This window comes from Thermobia domestica, chromosome 4 (genome assembly GCF_964235325.1).
Source record: "Thermobia domestica chromosome 4, izTheDome1.hap1.1, whole genome shotgun sequence".
Lineage (NCBI taxonomy): Eukaryota > Metazoa > Arthropoda > Insecta > Zygentoma > Lepismatidae > Thermobia > Thermobia domestica.
Window position 1 is genome coordinate 294394106 of NC_137457.1, and position 16298 is coordinate 294410403.

Consider the following 16298-nt stretch of genomic DNA (forward strand, 5'->3'; position numbering starts at 1 on the left):
ACTTTTTACTATTACTGAAGCGCTGTCTGATACAATAACTAGCGTCAATTACCCACTTCCCTGGATTAAAATAAGAAAAATTAGTAATATGTTCCGTTAGTCAGTCACTTTTTACTATTACTGAAGCGCTGTCTGATACAATAACTAGCGTCAATTACCCACTTCCCTGGATTAAAATAAGAAAAATTAGTAATATGTTCCGTTAGTCAGTCACTTTTTACTATTACTGAAGCGCTGTCTGATACAATAACTAGCGTCAATTACCCACTTCCCTGGATTAAAATAAGAAAAATTAGTAATATGTTCCGTTAGTCAGTCACTTTTTACTATTACTGAAGCGCTGTCTGATACAATAACTAGCGTCAATTACCCACTTCCCTGGATTAAAATAAGAAAAATTAGTAATATGTTCCGTTAGTCAGTCACTTTTTACTATTACTGAAGCGCTGTCTGATACAATAACTAGCGTCAATTACCCACTTCCCTGGATTAAAATAAGAAAAATTAGTAATATGTTCCGTTAGTCAGTCACTTTTTACTATTACTGAAGCGCTGTCTGATACAATAACTAGCGTCAATTACCCACTTCCCTGGATTAAAATAAGAAAAATTAGTAATATGTTCCGTTAGTCAGTCACTTTTTACTATTACTGAAGCGCTGTCTGATACAATAACTAGCGTCAATTACCCACTTCCCTGGATTAAAATAAGAAAAATTAGTAATATGTTCCGTTAGTCAGTCACTTTTTACTATTACTGAAGCGCTGTCTGATACAATAACTAGCGTCAATTACCCGCTTCGCTGGGATTAAAATAAGAAAAATTAGTAATATGTTCCGTTAGTCAATCACTTTTTACTATTACTGAAGTGCTGTCTAATACAATAACTAGCGTCAATTACCCGCTTCGCTGGGTTAAAATAAGAAAAATTAGTAATATGTTCCGTTAGTCAGTTACTTTTTACTATTACTGAAGTGCTGTCTGATACAATAACTAGCGTCAATTACCCGCTTCGCTGGGTTAAAATAAGAAAAATTAGTAATATGTTCCGTTAGTCAGTTACTTTTTACTATTACTGAAGCGCTGTCTGATACAATAACTAGCGTCAATTACCCGCTTCGCTGGGTTAAAATAAGAAAAATTAGTAATATGTTCCGTTAGTCAGTTACTTTTTACTATTACTGAAGTGCTGTCTGATACAATAACTAGCGTCAATTACCCGCTTCGCTGGGTTAAAATAAGAAAAATTAGTAATATGTTCCGTTAGTCAGTTACTTTTTACTATTACTGAAGTGCTGTCTGATACAATAACTAGCGTCAATTACCCGCTTCGCTGGGTTAAAATAAGAAAAATTAGTAATATGTTCCGTTAGTCAGTTACTTTTTACTATTACTGAAGTGCTGTCTGATACAATAACTAGCGTCAATTACCCGCTTCGCTGGGTTAAAATAAGAAAAATTAGTAATATGTTCCGTTAGTCAGTTACTTTTTACTATTACTGAAGCGCTGTCTGATACAATAACTAGCGTCAATTACCCGCTTCGCTGGGTTAAAATAAGAAAAATTAGTAATATGTTCCGTTAGTCAGTTACTTTTTACTATTACTGAAGTGCTGTCTGATACAATAACTAGCGTCAATTACCCACTTCCCTGGATTAAAATAAGAAAAATTAGTAATATGTTCCGTTAGTCAGTCACTTTTTACTATTACTGAAGCGCTGTCTGATACAATAACTAGCGTCAATTACCCACTTCCCTGGATTAAAATAAGAAAAATTAGTAATATGTTCCGTTAGTCAGTCACTTTTTACTATTACTGAAGCGCTGTCTGATACAATAACTAGCGTCAATTACCCACTTCCCTGGATTAAAATAAGAAAAATTAGTAATATGTTCCGTTAGTCAGTCACTTTTTACTATTACTGAAGCGCTGTCTGATACAATAACTAGCGTCAATTACCCACTTCCCTGGATTAAAATAAGAAAAATTAGTAATATGTTCCGTTAGTCAGTCACTTTTTACTATTACTGAAGCGCTGTCTGATACAATAACTAGCGTCAATTACCCACTTCCCTGGATTAAAATAAGAAAAATTAGTAATATGTTCCGTTAGTCAGTCACTTTTTACTATTACTGAAGCGCTGTCTGATACAATAACTAGCGTCAATTACCCGCTTCGCTGGGATTAAAATAAGAAAAATTAGTAATATGTTCCGTTAGTCAATCACTTTTTACTATTACTGAAGCGCTGTCTAATACAATAACTAGCGTCAATTACCCGCTTCGCTGGGTTAAAATAAGAAAAATTAGTAATATGTTCCGTTAGTCAGTTACTTTTTACTATTACTGAAGCGCTGTCTGATACAATAACTAGCGTCAATTACCCGCTTCGCTGGGTTAAAATAAGAAAAATTAGTAATATGTTCCGTTAGTCAGTTACTTTTTACTATTACTGAAGTGCTGTCTGATACAATAACTAGCGTCAATTACCCGCTTCGCTGGGTTAAAATAAGAAAAATTAGTAATATGTTCCGTTAGTCAGTTACTTTTTACTATTACTGAAGTGCTGTCTGATACAATAACTAGCGTCAATTACCCGCTTCGCTGGGTTAAAATAAGAAAAATTAGTAATATGTTCCGTTAGTCAGTCACTTTTTACTATTACTGAAGCGCTGTCTGATACAATAACTAGCGTCAATTACCCGCTTCGCTGGGTTAAAATAAGAAAAATTAGTAATATGTTCCGTTACTCAGTTACTTTTTACTATTACTGAAGCGCTGTCTGATACAATAACTAGCGTCAATTACCCGCTTCGCTGGGTTAAAATAAGAAAAATTAGTAATATGTTCCGTTAGTCAGTCACTTTTTACTATTACTGAAGCGCTTTCAAATCGATAGAAACAAAGAAAATGTAATCAAAAATCAGAAAATAATAAGTAATCTATACAAATAAAAAAATAAATATACTATTATGGGCTGAATTTGGATTTAAACGGCATCGAAAGTGTCACTGTTCCTCTCAGCGACCCCGAAAACTATGGATTCGACATTAATATCGGTCATTTTCACATATCTACCCTCTCAACCTTCTCCAAGTTGCGGGTCTGTATTTAGATTTAAACCGAACTTTACGAACAAAAAATTTTAATTACAATTAACGGAAGTAGGTAAGTACTTATAAGCTATCATATGAAAACTAGTTATAAGCTAGTGATGTATTTCACATCACTACTTCTGCCGATAATATTTACTACGTAAAACATATTATTGGCTTATAACAATTTTCCATATAATCTAACATTTATACCCTTAATCAAATACATTTTCACCGAGTCCGGACTTAACTCTTTACAATGGCTTTGTGTTGAAGCAAGGAAAGGAGACGGTGATGATGAGAAATGTATGAAATGGAATGAAGAAAGTGGGACGACACGGGAGAACCCCAAGAAAACCCACGCACATGGTATTTGTCCACCACAAAGCTCACTTGGCGCGAGCTAAGATCAAACCAAGGACCCCATGCACCACATGTGAACGCTCTACCACTGAGCCACCGCGGCACGTCAGAATAGTCCTAAACCGTACGTTGTGATTGTTATGTTCAGGATGCAAGGTACGAATAATATTTTCAACATGTACGGGATTTGTTTGTAAAACATGGGTGTATGTGCAACAATAAAATAAAATAATATTTAACATTTCCTAGGTTATTCCTATCTACAAAATTAATTATAATAAAAGTGGAAGGCAACTTGACCTTTAAAATGTGATAAATTAATTTATGAATTTTTATTTCAGATTTCGCAGTTAACAAACAGCACGTTCTTACCTATCTACCCGCAACTAAATTTAGTTTTGTATTCTTAGATTTAACAAAAATCTTAATTTTTATACAAAAAATCTTATATTTAATCAATTTAAATTCAAATTTTCTTGAATGTAGATAATTTCCTGTCAGTTGCCGAGAACATTCCCAAATTTCTCACATTTCGTTTGGTCTCTCCAAAACTGATGTGATGGCAACATAGCAACGTGGTTTGCTATTGAGAAAATTTGACAGTAAAAATTATTTTAACTATGCCTTCATCACTTAATTTGATAGGGTGGCTTCCTATTTGGTATCACACGTACAATAGTACGTCTGAGTTTATTGTAAAAGTTGTCAAGTGTTCGTCGAAGGTGACTATGAAATCTCAAGAAAATTGGAAACCCTTTCCATTTATTATTTTCGTTTTTGGGAACACATTGGGAACTCGAAAGAAGTAAGGAATAATTAACCCAATAATTTTAGTAAATTAAAATGCGTGTTATCTTCGTGGGTAAAAGGACAAAGAAGTAAATAAGAATCATAAAATACAGATATAATAATATGAATGAATATTTATACAACATGGAAAACAAACCCAAGGCAGAAAGAGTACTCAAAAAATGCTATGGCGACCAAAAAGAAACTTTACTAACTAATATAGAAATAATAATATGATGTCAATTTGTACAACATGGCAAACAAACACAATACAAAAAGAATACTCAAAAAATGCTACCACGACCAAAAAAGAAACCTCGCCAACTATTATTTAGATTTTGAAGACAGAAAATACTAATCATTTCCGCTAATTCACCTCTCTGAACAGACTTCTTTTCTCCTTTTGTCCCCCTAAAGAAGGAAGTTTCTTGCAGTTGAAATTATTTGTAGAATTTTTTCACTTTTCATTGATTGTATTATATTTTCTTTTATCTGTGATATATGTTCCATTTATATTCATGCATATAATTCTTATTAATACTTTACCACAATAAAATTAAACATACTAGAATGACATAACAAACTTAGGTTCATTTGTAGCAGAGTTAAATAGCAGCAAATCAATTTAGGGTACGTAATCACTAATTGGTCTATAAACGTACCTGCGCAATCACTCTTTTTACCAAATGTCTTGTACGTGGAGCAACCATCAGAAGCCCTGCCGAAGCGCCTCCCGCGCCAGGTCCAAACAAAGTGATGAGATCTCGGTTCCCATTGAAGTATTCAATGTTGTTATAAATCCATTTAAGAGCCATCGCTTGATCAAGGATGCCGTAGTTGCCTGGAGAGTTATCGTCTCCTGTACTCAGAAAACCTACAACAATAAATCAGACAGAATTCACACATAGTCCAACATGATTTTAAGAACATTATTTTGAATCTACAGTATTTAACATAATCTCACGTGTTCCCCCATATTAACTACAAAATGAGATATCACTATTACTAACATTTTCTTCAGTTACTGACATTAATTATTTTAATAAAACTTGAATCATTCCATCATCCGGATTTTATAAGCAAAGAAAATTATATAATTCCAGAGATATATCATAAGTATTTTATTCAAAATAACAGCCATCGCTAGCTACACATTTACCCCATCTTTCAGGTAATTTGTGGATATTGTCCCAATAGAACTTCGCCTGTTTGGAGGCAAACCATTTAGAGACTGATTTTTTCACTTCTTCGTACGTTTGGAAGTGCTGCTTAGAAAGTGTATGAGCCATCCATTGTAATAAGTGGTAATCTGAAGGCACTAGATCTGGTGAATACAGCAGGTCGGTTAATACTTCTTTGTCAAGATCCTCTAACATGTATGGTTTTGAAGTGTGTGATAATTGGTTATCATGAAGCAAAATTACTTTACTATGTCTTCTGAGTCATTATGGTCGTTCTACGATCAACGCGTGATTCAAATCAATTTATTTGCTGTCGGTTGTGAATCAACGGCTTCACCTGGTTCTACAAACTCATAATAAACTGCACCTTTCTGATCCCATCATACACAGAGCAGTGTTTCTTACTGAAGCGATTTGGCCTGCCACTCAACGTTAATGATTGACTATCAATCCATGATTTTATGGGTGAGATCCTCAAAATAAATTTTCATCACCAGTTACTATTCGATGTGGAAAGGACTTTCTCTTGTGCCGTTGAAGCCAGGGTTTGAAAAAACCCGGTCTTTTTTTTTAAAAAAGCCCAACCCACCTGGGCCCATGTGGTTTTCGGGTATTTTCGGGTTTAATTGGGTTTTTTCGAAATATTTCAATGTTTTTGGGGTAAAAGTGTTAAAATGTGATTTATATTTCAAGATTATCATTGTCATAACTTGTCACAATTGTCACAACAATTTTCTAGTCACTGCAGTTTTGAAAAAACGGCCGCCATTTTGAAATTTTACGTTGGATCGCTGCCAAAGTATATACAGCTAATTTAGAGTGTCTCTTGCTTATACTCTGAACATGTCAACTTAAAAAGACGAAAAATTGCACTATAGCGTGGATATCCGCTATTTTTAGAAAAGAGTGGCCGCCATTTTGAATTTTTACGTTGGTGTGCCGCCAAAATCTATACAGGAAATTTAGTGTGTCTCGTGCTTCTACCCTGAAAATTTAAACTTAAAAGACCGAAAGTGATAAACTGTAGTATGTGTGGTACAGGCAGGCGAACGAACAAATGTAGATCGAATCATCCCAGGAGCCTTAGTGACGTTTGTCAAATATGAACACCAAATGTATTAATTTAAAACAAAGATATATAATTCGTGTTTTATAAAATAAATGTTTCAAAATGTCTTATACGACAAATATTTTCCAATGTAAAATAGAGTTTTATTGTTGGAGTCATGGGCGGCGATTAGGAGGGGCAATTGCCCCCCCCCCACACACACACACTTTTTTTTAAATTACCCATTAATTTATATAGTTTCATTTGGAAATATAAAGTTTTGTATGTATTATTGGTTCATAGAATAAAAATGGTGCCATAAAATATTTGTCGTTCTATGAGTATGTATTGGTTGTCTTCCCGTGGAATTAAGAAAGCTACAGGAATTGCGTTTGAACTGCCACTAAAAATAGCCCCAAAATTAACCTATTGGAGCGCCACAATTCCAGCGTACTTTCATTTCTTCTTCCAAGGGCTCGATGTGTTAGTCAGGCGCTCTGGAACTAATTGAGATAACATTTCGCAAGAAAAGTTATTCTTCGCAAGTTATTCTTTAATTGCACAGAAGTCGACAGTTCCTAAAATGTATTTTCTTCTTTCTAATAATAAGGAATATTTTGAAAAATGAAATGAAATCTTTAAGTTTTACGTCCCACGGTTATGCCGGTTAGGCTAAAGGAGACGGTGATGATGAGAGATGAGTGAAATGGTGGAATGAAGAAAGTGGGAGGAAACGGGAGAACCCCGAGAAAACCCACGAAAGGAATATTTTGATTTCATTTTAACATCCTGTTCAGCAGTGAAGTTATATGAGACGTGGACTTAATGATCAACGTGGAGTCCGCACCACATGAGCTCCCCGGGAATCAAGCCCGGGTCTCCCACGTCAAAGGCGTGTACGCTAACCGCTTAGCCACGAAGGAGCTCAGTAAGGAATATTAATTTTGCAGTGTCATATATGAGTTTAGGGGTGTACATATACAGTTTTGTATATACAATTAAATTTAGTAAATTCAGCATAATTCTAGGTTTTAGGATTATTTTGTATAACTGAAATGTGGAGTAACAAGTATTGCTGAGTTTTGATATATTCCAAGAAAGTGAAAACTGTACTTAATGGCAGCGAACATGTTTTGGGAAGCTGCAAAAGTATTTCTTTAAATGTCGTAGCATATGCTTGTATATTCTAAGAGTAATAACACACATAATAGCATTCGTGGAATTAAAAATATAAGTTGTTCATTAATTTCCAGTTTCAATATAACTTTTGCAAAACAAGCCTCATTATTCATTACTATGATTATTTGATTAATATTATCTTTTCTGTTTATTTGTTTTGCAAATTTGTTATTAAATAGGTTAGGATTTAGATTTCTGGGCTTTCGGCATCTAAGGCCATTTAGCCCTTCACGTTTTGAGGGATGACGTCCCTCGGCAAGCACACTATCCGGGGAAAGGGAAGGAACATAGGATGGGAGAAGGAAGGAAGCGGCCTGGGACCTGTATGTTAGGTACCACCCCGGCATTTGCCTGGTGTGAATGAGGAAAACCCAAGAAAACCTCATTCAGGGTGGCTGGCCTGAAAAAGCGTTTTACACTTTTTCGAGCGAGTGCCCCCACCAGGAATCGAACCCGGGACCGCTCGCACCGTTGTTATTAAATAGGTCCCTAATCTGATCACACAATTTCCAGACAGATATTCATGAGCAAGGAATCAAATCTCTTCTTACACCTTCGTTGTTGAAGAGTACAAAGGGCTAGTATCTACTTGCGTTGCTCTTGTCAATTTACTTAGTAAAATATCAAAAAAGATATACGGTATAACTGAAAAAGACAGTATCCTAATAGTTATACAGCCTTTCGTCAAAGTGTTACAAGCAACCAGGAAAACTAACATTGATATCAAATGTTCAGATTATCTTGCCCCCCAGTTTTAATGTCTAACCGCCGCCACTAGTCGGAGTTCACTTCCGATACTTTGAGCGATCAATTACGGGAATTTCCCGAGCACTTGTTGAAAGACGGCTCTTTCCAGAAAATTAATTTAAAACAATTAACACAGACATTATTCATATTTTATAAAGTAAATGTTTCAAAATGTCTTAAATGAAATTCAACATCTTCGAGCGTAAAATAAACAGTGTTATTGTTGAATTATTCAGTTGCGACGCTTTTGTGCGTTGAATTGCGGGAATTTCCCGAGCACTTCTTTCGCGACGTTTTTTTTTTCTTTCTTTCGAAAATGCAGTTTTTCTTGGTGTACATCGAAAGTTCCACTAGTAAGGAAGTTTGAATTCAGCATTTGAAATAGTAACAGTTACGTAATCTTCGGAACTCCGAGGATTAAGCTTCTTAAATTTGACAAGAATTTTTACGCTATTGCTGGTGTTCATTCTGCAGAATGCTTATTTGAAGAGTAGCAACAAATAACTGAACTAAACCGTTGTTCTTGGAAAACCAAATTTTACTGAAAAATAAATACTTGTGTTACCATCAAAGGTAATAAAAACAATAATACTAATAGTTTTACTAATGCACTACATATTTATTGGTAGTACCAGCACCTATGGCCTTAAACCCGATTACGGATAACGTCCCTCGGCGTCGCCGTCAGCGAGCACACTTTTCACGGAAAGTATTTTCTAAAAATAAAATTGCATATCTTATTTCAAACAGGCTATAAGCATAATCTATACATTAATTTGTTCTATAATTACCTCAAGCTAAGGTTTTTTTTAAAAATTATTTTTTCTAATTCATTCAATGCATTCAGAAGTTTACAAAAGTCTTATGTTGTATACCTTAATGTGAAAGCATCTAATTTGCCCAGAAAAGTCCAAAATCTGATAAAAATCACTTTCAATGTAATCACCTTAGTTGTACTAACAATATACTAACAAAAAGCTCAAAAACCCAGATGGGTTTTAAGGTGGGTTTTTTCATGTGGGTCCAAACCGAAAAAACCCGGTGGTTTTTTTCGGGCTGGGCCCACTTGGGCAAACCCTGGTTGAAGCGGCACCAAATTTCTTCTTTTAAATAGAATACTTAGCATTTACAGTTGATGGTCAAAATGTATACATGAATCCAAAAAAGTTGAAGCCATTGTTAAACTACCGCCATCTAAGACTAGCAAAGCTGTACACAAAGATACAGTGAAATATATGTTTTTTTATTCCAAATTTTTCCCTGGGTTTCAAGAACTTAGAGTTAAAATCTATAAAAAGGAATTCTGAATAGGGGAAAGAACAATCCAAGGTTTACGAAGAAATGAAAAGAATAGTTTCAGAAGCTGTGTTGAAAATACCAATCTGAGTAAACGTGTTGTAGTAGTTGTGGGTTGTGAGGAAACGTTGATGGATTTTCCAATAGGATCGCGGAAGTAATTTCACAGAAAGATTTAAAAGGAGTTTTCAGGCCATTATATTTTTATTCCAAAAAACTAAGTGAAGCTGATCGCCACAGATCAATTTACGAGACAGAGTTTTTAAATCTGATAAAACAACTGTTAGATTTAAGCACTTTCTTTTTCGCGAAATCGATATACATATACTGATAACAAAGCTTTAAACTGAATAATTAACAACTAAAACACGTTATTAAAATATGAATCAGTAATCGAACAGCTCTCGTAGTTTAGTTCTAAAGTACATCACATTACACAAACGAAAATAAGGTTGTCCCTTTATTGTGGGAGACCTGGGTTCAATTTCTGGCGGGAGCTCATGTGGTTGGATTTCACCTTAATCAGTAGGTCGACGTCTCATATAGCCTCGCTGCTAAACGGGACCTTAAACTCAAAATCAACTCAACTCAAAATAAAGTTGCAGATCTTCTATACCGTCAATAATTTGAGCTTAGATTTAGTAGTAATTATTTTGTACTGATCAATTTGAGAAAACTTCCATTTCACAGTGAACCCTTGTCAGATGTGTAACTGTTCTTTATGAACAAACAAACAAAAAAATTTTAAACCCTGAATTAAGACATTAAACGGGTATTAAATAAGTGCAATAATTCGAATTAAATATTGATACTATAGTTGGAATTAAAACTAGTGAATAGTGAAAGAAAACAGTCAAAAATAGAGGTAATTTTGTGTGTTAAGCAAGAAGTGAAGTGACGTGTTGTGATGTGTTTAAGTGATTTGAACGCAATTAAAGGTAATTTAAAGCAAAAAAAATAAATTTAATGTTCAAATCTTAGTAATTGAATTAGGGGAATTAAAGAAAATTATAGATAGCGTAGTAACTTGCTTCTCTAAAGTCTTAATTAACGTGTATAATGATTACTGAATTAAATTTACTAAATATTCTAAACATACGTTTCAGTGACAATTTAAATCGCATCAAAATTGCAATGGATAAATCCACTTGTAAAATTAGAATTGTTAAACTGGGAGTGGAATAATCTACTTGCGTGTAAATTTCTAGAACTGATAAATTTAAGCCGATATTATCAAAATTGACGAATATAAATTAAATTTGAAGCTAAATTCATAATTTAAACTTAAATAAGTTCCTAAATTGTTCAAATTTACCTCACAACTTATTGAATTTCGAACTAAATAGTGAGTTTAACGCTTGGAATCTGAAATTTATGTTAAATACTTCAAAATTAAATTTTGCACACAGAAATTGAAAGGGAAACTCAAATTGCAGCAAATCCCAGGACTATAAGGGAGGAAATTATGGTAAATTATTTACTATTCTGTCCATACCAACTCGCTTATTGGCATCAAATGGTAAGTAATTTTATTTTTCGACTAATTTTTTTCGACTAGTAGTAGTGTCTCAGGTATGCAGAAACTAAAGAAAGAAATTTTGTATTATTCTCGACGATTAAATTTAATATTCACCTGAATTAAAATTAATGTAATTTAATATTTACTGGAGATGCAAAGCCCGTTTTTCTATTAACGTTTGTTGTACCAGTTGAATTGGCTATAAGCTGTCCTCAAAAGCATTCACAGTAAATTACCTTAATAAATCAGTCAAGAGTTTTGAAAGTACGTTTGTCTTTATGAAGTTAATACGAAAAACTACTTTGATATCGTTTTTCTCAATTACTATATTTAATTCTATAGAGAAGATTATATTTTTATTGAAATGCAATTTCTTACTCAGACTATTTGTATGTTACCTTTCTTCAGACTATTACAATTAACAGTTTTACGTATGAATTTGATTTCAACCCTACAGAATTTTGCACTATAGAGTAACTGAACATATGAAGGTGTAAAAAAATCTGCATCTTTCTTTCTTTGTCTTTTTAAAAATTTATTACACCAAATACCACATCGTTGTGCCTTAAGTAGCTTATGGTTCAAACTGTTTGGCTTTCTCTATGCTGAATTGCATGACGGTTGACCTGAACCTGAATAGCGAAAATGCTACAATTGATAAAATACCGACTGTGCAGGATTCCACTTATATTTAATTTGTATGTAACGTATGTAAGACGCAATTTTTATGCCAACATTTCAGGTATAAAATAGCGGATGCGTCTTGGAATCGCCCACAAAGTGATAGTGAAAATTTGTGTTCAGACAGTGAAAGTGCTTAAGCAGGATATCCTCTGTTCACACTGTAAGTAAGATAGTACCTTTGTTCACTTTTAAGTCTTGACATTTAAAAGTTTAGTTTGAACAAGTAAACCTGTATGATTTAATTTGTACTGTTAAATTCTGAGTTGCTTTATTGAATCTCCAGAATGCGTCTTAGAATTGCCACAACTTTTGAAATTTAGAAATGGGGATGCGTCTTAGATTTGAGTAAATACGGTAGTTATTTCAAGTATTTCTTCATTTTAATGGTTTCTGAGCTCCCTCGTGGATCAGGGATAGCGTACGCGCTTTTCTCATGGGAAACACGGCGGGATCTCGGAGATCATGTGGTTCGGATCTCACGTTAAACTGTAGGACCACGTCTCATATAGCCTCGCTGCTGAAAGGGAGGCGAAACCCAAAATCAAATCAAGTCAATTTTTATGATTTGTAAAACCACTGTTTAAATTTAGAATCACACATTGCACACTAACCATAGGAGTTTTGCAAGAAATGGAGTGAACCTTTTGGGCACCAACCAGTTTCTTTCCAGGGTCTGCAGGTGGATGCAGATAGGTAACCGAATCATGATAATGGAAAAAAGTAATTACTACGCAAATAGGAAGCAATTTCCTTAGTCTTTCATTTATTAAAAGATAACGAATTGCACCATCTTTACCTAAAGTGAGTGTAATTATTCACAATTCTAAGAAACAATACATAAAACAACATTTTAAACAGAAGAACTTATTACATGTTTCATGTCTCACCACGTTATATTATATTAATATGTATTAAATGGTACACAGCTAATGGAGATAATGAAATCACGAAAAAGTTTCTGATATTCATATTATGTAACCACTTACCAACGTACCTAAAAATGATAGGAAAAAATAGTATTTCAAGAAGCAGAATATATATACGTATATAGGCGATATTTTCTACATATTGAGAATTTTCGAGTGACGAATTTTTCGGATGAATTTGTGTAGAAACGATCTCTAATACATATGATCCAATGCAATTAATGTGTGTGTTAAATTTATTAAATCTGATTATATATCAAATATATTTTAATCTTAGGTAATGTATAAGAGTTGTATACATATCTACAAGTGATAATTCTGATATACGTTGACAAATAACATGTTCATCAGAGATGATAAATAAATAAGTTATAAAATGGATACTGTGAAACTGAACAGAAATACACAAAATTGCATGAAAGAAAATTATATACAGAAAAAAAAACATTATAAGCTTGTTCGTCTAGAATGTCGCTTTTTTTTTGTTTGCACATAATTTTCCTTCTCTCCATTTTCTGTATTTCTAATTCAGTTTTACAGTGTCCGTTTTCTAATTTATTTCTTTAGTTTCTCAATACTACTGTGAAAGGCAGCAAGAAAGTAGTCGAAAAATTTCTTGTACTAAACAGTCAACAAGAATTAGAAAAAGAGGGTAACAATTGCTTACCTAGAGCTCCTAATCTGTAATTAATCGTCACAACCACCACTTCATAAAAAGCCACCATCATATGAGCAGGAAACGTATTAGACGATCCTCTGTAGAAATCTCCACCGTGGATATAAACCATTACTGGATAACGAGATGGTAAACCTGCAAGAGTCTATTCCAGAAAGAAAACTCGTTAATACATAATACACACGGAAAGGAAAATGTACATCTCTATTACTGCAATACGTTGAGTTAGAATAAGGAATCTGTTCATCCCATTGACCATAAATATCTCAATGCTAGCTCTTAAGATCTTAAATACCTTTTCATTAAAAAAAGAAAAAAAACTCTTACCTACAGAAAATATATAGTATTCAGAATAAAATATTATTTTAGGTTCACGTTCCACGGTCATAACCTTTAGGCTAAAGGTGGTAATTGATTAATAAAAGTGAATTATTATGAAATTAAATTTTTGTGCTCTCCCACCAGGAATCGAACTCGGGACTACATGCACCCGGGTACGATTGAAAATACTTGTACCTCAGTGACAGGAGTAACGACATAAAAATGACTCCTACGATATGAGTCTGAAACTAATGTTTCAGATACGAATTGTTTCAAATCCACTGCGTGCTACTATCTATCTTCTGGTGGAATCTGTTCAATTTCGGTCTTTCAGAGCATGATCTATTTCTATAGAGTGAAGAGAAATTAAATATACTAAAGAGCATACATAGTTTATTTCTACAAACATTAGTTCAGTTGCACAGGAAGCACTAAACTGAAAACAAACACTCATAAAACAACAAAAGTGAAACATGAACACAAGCAGAGCCACATGTAAATACTTTCAACACAAATAAAACAGGCATTATTCGCATATTACTTTTCTTTCTTTTGAAAGGGTATCAAAAACTTCGTGCAATCACCTAGAAGGTAACGAACTACGAACCCTCTCGGAAATGCATTTTAAAGTTAGATCCTTGTATGTTGACCATGCAAGTTTTGGACTAATTAGATTTTTTTTTTTTAAGTAAATCACTGAAGGTGCGATGATGACAAGCTTGAGGCATGGAGCGTCATCAAGTTCCTCAATTTTAAGGGGAAATATGTAAAGCACATCCACGAAGAGATGAAAAAAGTGTATGGGGGGTGAACGCCCAACCTATGAGATGGAAACGGCAATTCCACTGGACACATGGCCACTGCAGACGCCTCTAGATTTGGAAGACCACCTTTCACTGATGAAGCCGTCTTGACGGAAAAAGTTGAGATCATAATGGAAGATAGAAGGATATTCATTGAAAGTGTTATATGTGCAATAGGAATGTGTTATGGGCCTGCCTGGAATATCATTCCTAACCAGCTGCATTTTCATGAAGTCAGCACGGTGGGTGCCACGACGACTGCTCGCACCTTTTCAGACGAGAAATCGCAAGGACGCTGCACGAGAATTGTTGCATTGCTGTGAGGTGGATGAAGAGGATTTTTCCGGCAGAATAGTGACAATGAATGAAAGTTGGGTTTATCGTTATGAGCCACAAACAAATAAAATGAGCAAGCAGTGGAAACACCCCTCCTTCCCCATCCCTAAATAACCACGAATGTAGTTTGCCGTCAAGATGATGCTTTCCGTTTTTTGGGACTGTGAAGGAGTCATCATGACAGATTACATACTATAGGGGTAAACTATTACTATAATCTATTATTCCCATCTCCTGACTAAGTTACGAGAGGAACTGAAGAAGAAACATAGTGGATTGACCACAAACGGGGCTGGTAGACAATGCACCAGATCATTCCACCCACGCATCCATGATGAAGGCAATGGAAGTAAGATATGAAATATTGCCACCTCCATACTCACCGGACCTAGTACCAAGTGACTTCTTTCTCTTTCCAGTAATGAAGCGTCCATTCAGAGGACGCCATTTTGACAGTTGTAGCTGTGGTTTTCGGTTGTGGGAACAGAACTGATATGTAGAAATTTATTTCGGCTTTGTTCCCAGAACAGAACAGAATTAAAACGTTTATTTTAGATTCTGGTACCGAAATCCGAAATATTTTCAGTTCCATTACAGATGGAATCCTAATTTAATCAACGGAGTAAATTATAATAGTAGAATTTACAAATTGTAATAATAAAATTTACGTTTTTCTGTCTCGTAAACACAAAACGTGAACTCTTGTAGATGAAGAAGACACTACACGCCTGGTAGGGGACAAATTTCTTACTTGCTTTCTTACGACGCATTGAATATTATCATCGTAAGATCCTACCACAAAATCTTCCGGTTATTTATTAATCGTAAATTTTCAAGTGCCTGGCTATGCTGCAGAACCTAGAATTTATCGAGAAATACATATTACCGCCACTATGATACAAATCTTAATAAAATTTCTTGCATACCCTAAGATAAGAAACAAACATTAGGTATTCCAATTGTTCTAATTATCTCGAATCGTCTTAGTCAACTCTGCAGGAAGTATAAATCATACCTAGAAATTTCCCCTTACATTTTTTTTTTTTTCTAGTTACAATATCTTACCTACATCAGTACCACTCAAAAATCCACACAAATTTCTCACGGAATACGAGGCGTATTTTTAAAGTACCGTTTCGAAATTCGGCCGCTGCAGTGCTGTGGTCGGCATCCCGCGCATGCGCGCTGTGTACTTGCATCTGTTATCAAGCCACAGACGCCATTACGGAAACATTCGACCGTGTTTACGTTTGTTTGTGAGTAGTGAAAATGCCTCCGCGGATTGAGAATCCCGCCGACTGTGAAATACACCCTGCGATTTGTTTTCTTAGGG

General features: G+C 34.6%; 1 protein-coding gene and 1 long non-coding RNA gene across 2 annotated transcripts in view; one reads left to right on the forward strand and one right to left on the reverse strand.

Moving 5' to 3' along the window:
* Positions 1-16298, forward strand: part of LOC145684195 (uncharacterized) — a 189093-nt gene that overhangs the window by 164199 nt on the left and 8596 nt on the right. The gene's annotated exons all lie outside the window — the stretch shown is intronic.
* Gli (carboxyl ester lipase-like protein Gli) overlaps positions 1-16298 on the reverse strand; it is a 69075-nt gene that overhangs the window by 45464 nt on the left and 7313 nt on the right. The window contains exons 3-4 of the mRNA XM_081756225.1: positions 13497-13650; positions 4912-5123 (exon numbers count right to left, since the gene is read on the reverse strand). Coding sequence (XP_081612351.1) covers positions 4912-5123; positions 13497-13650 — 366 coding nt within the window. The remainder of the gene's footprint in view (positions 1-4911; positions 5124-13496; positions 13651-16298) is intronic.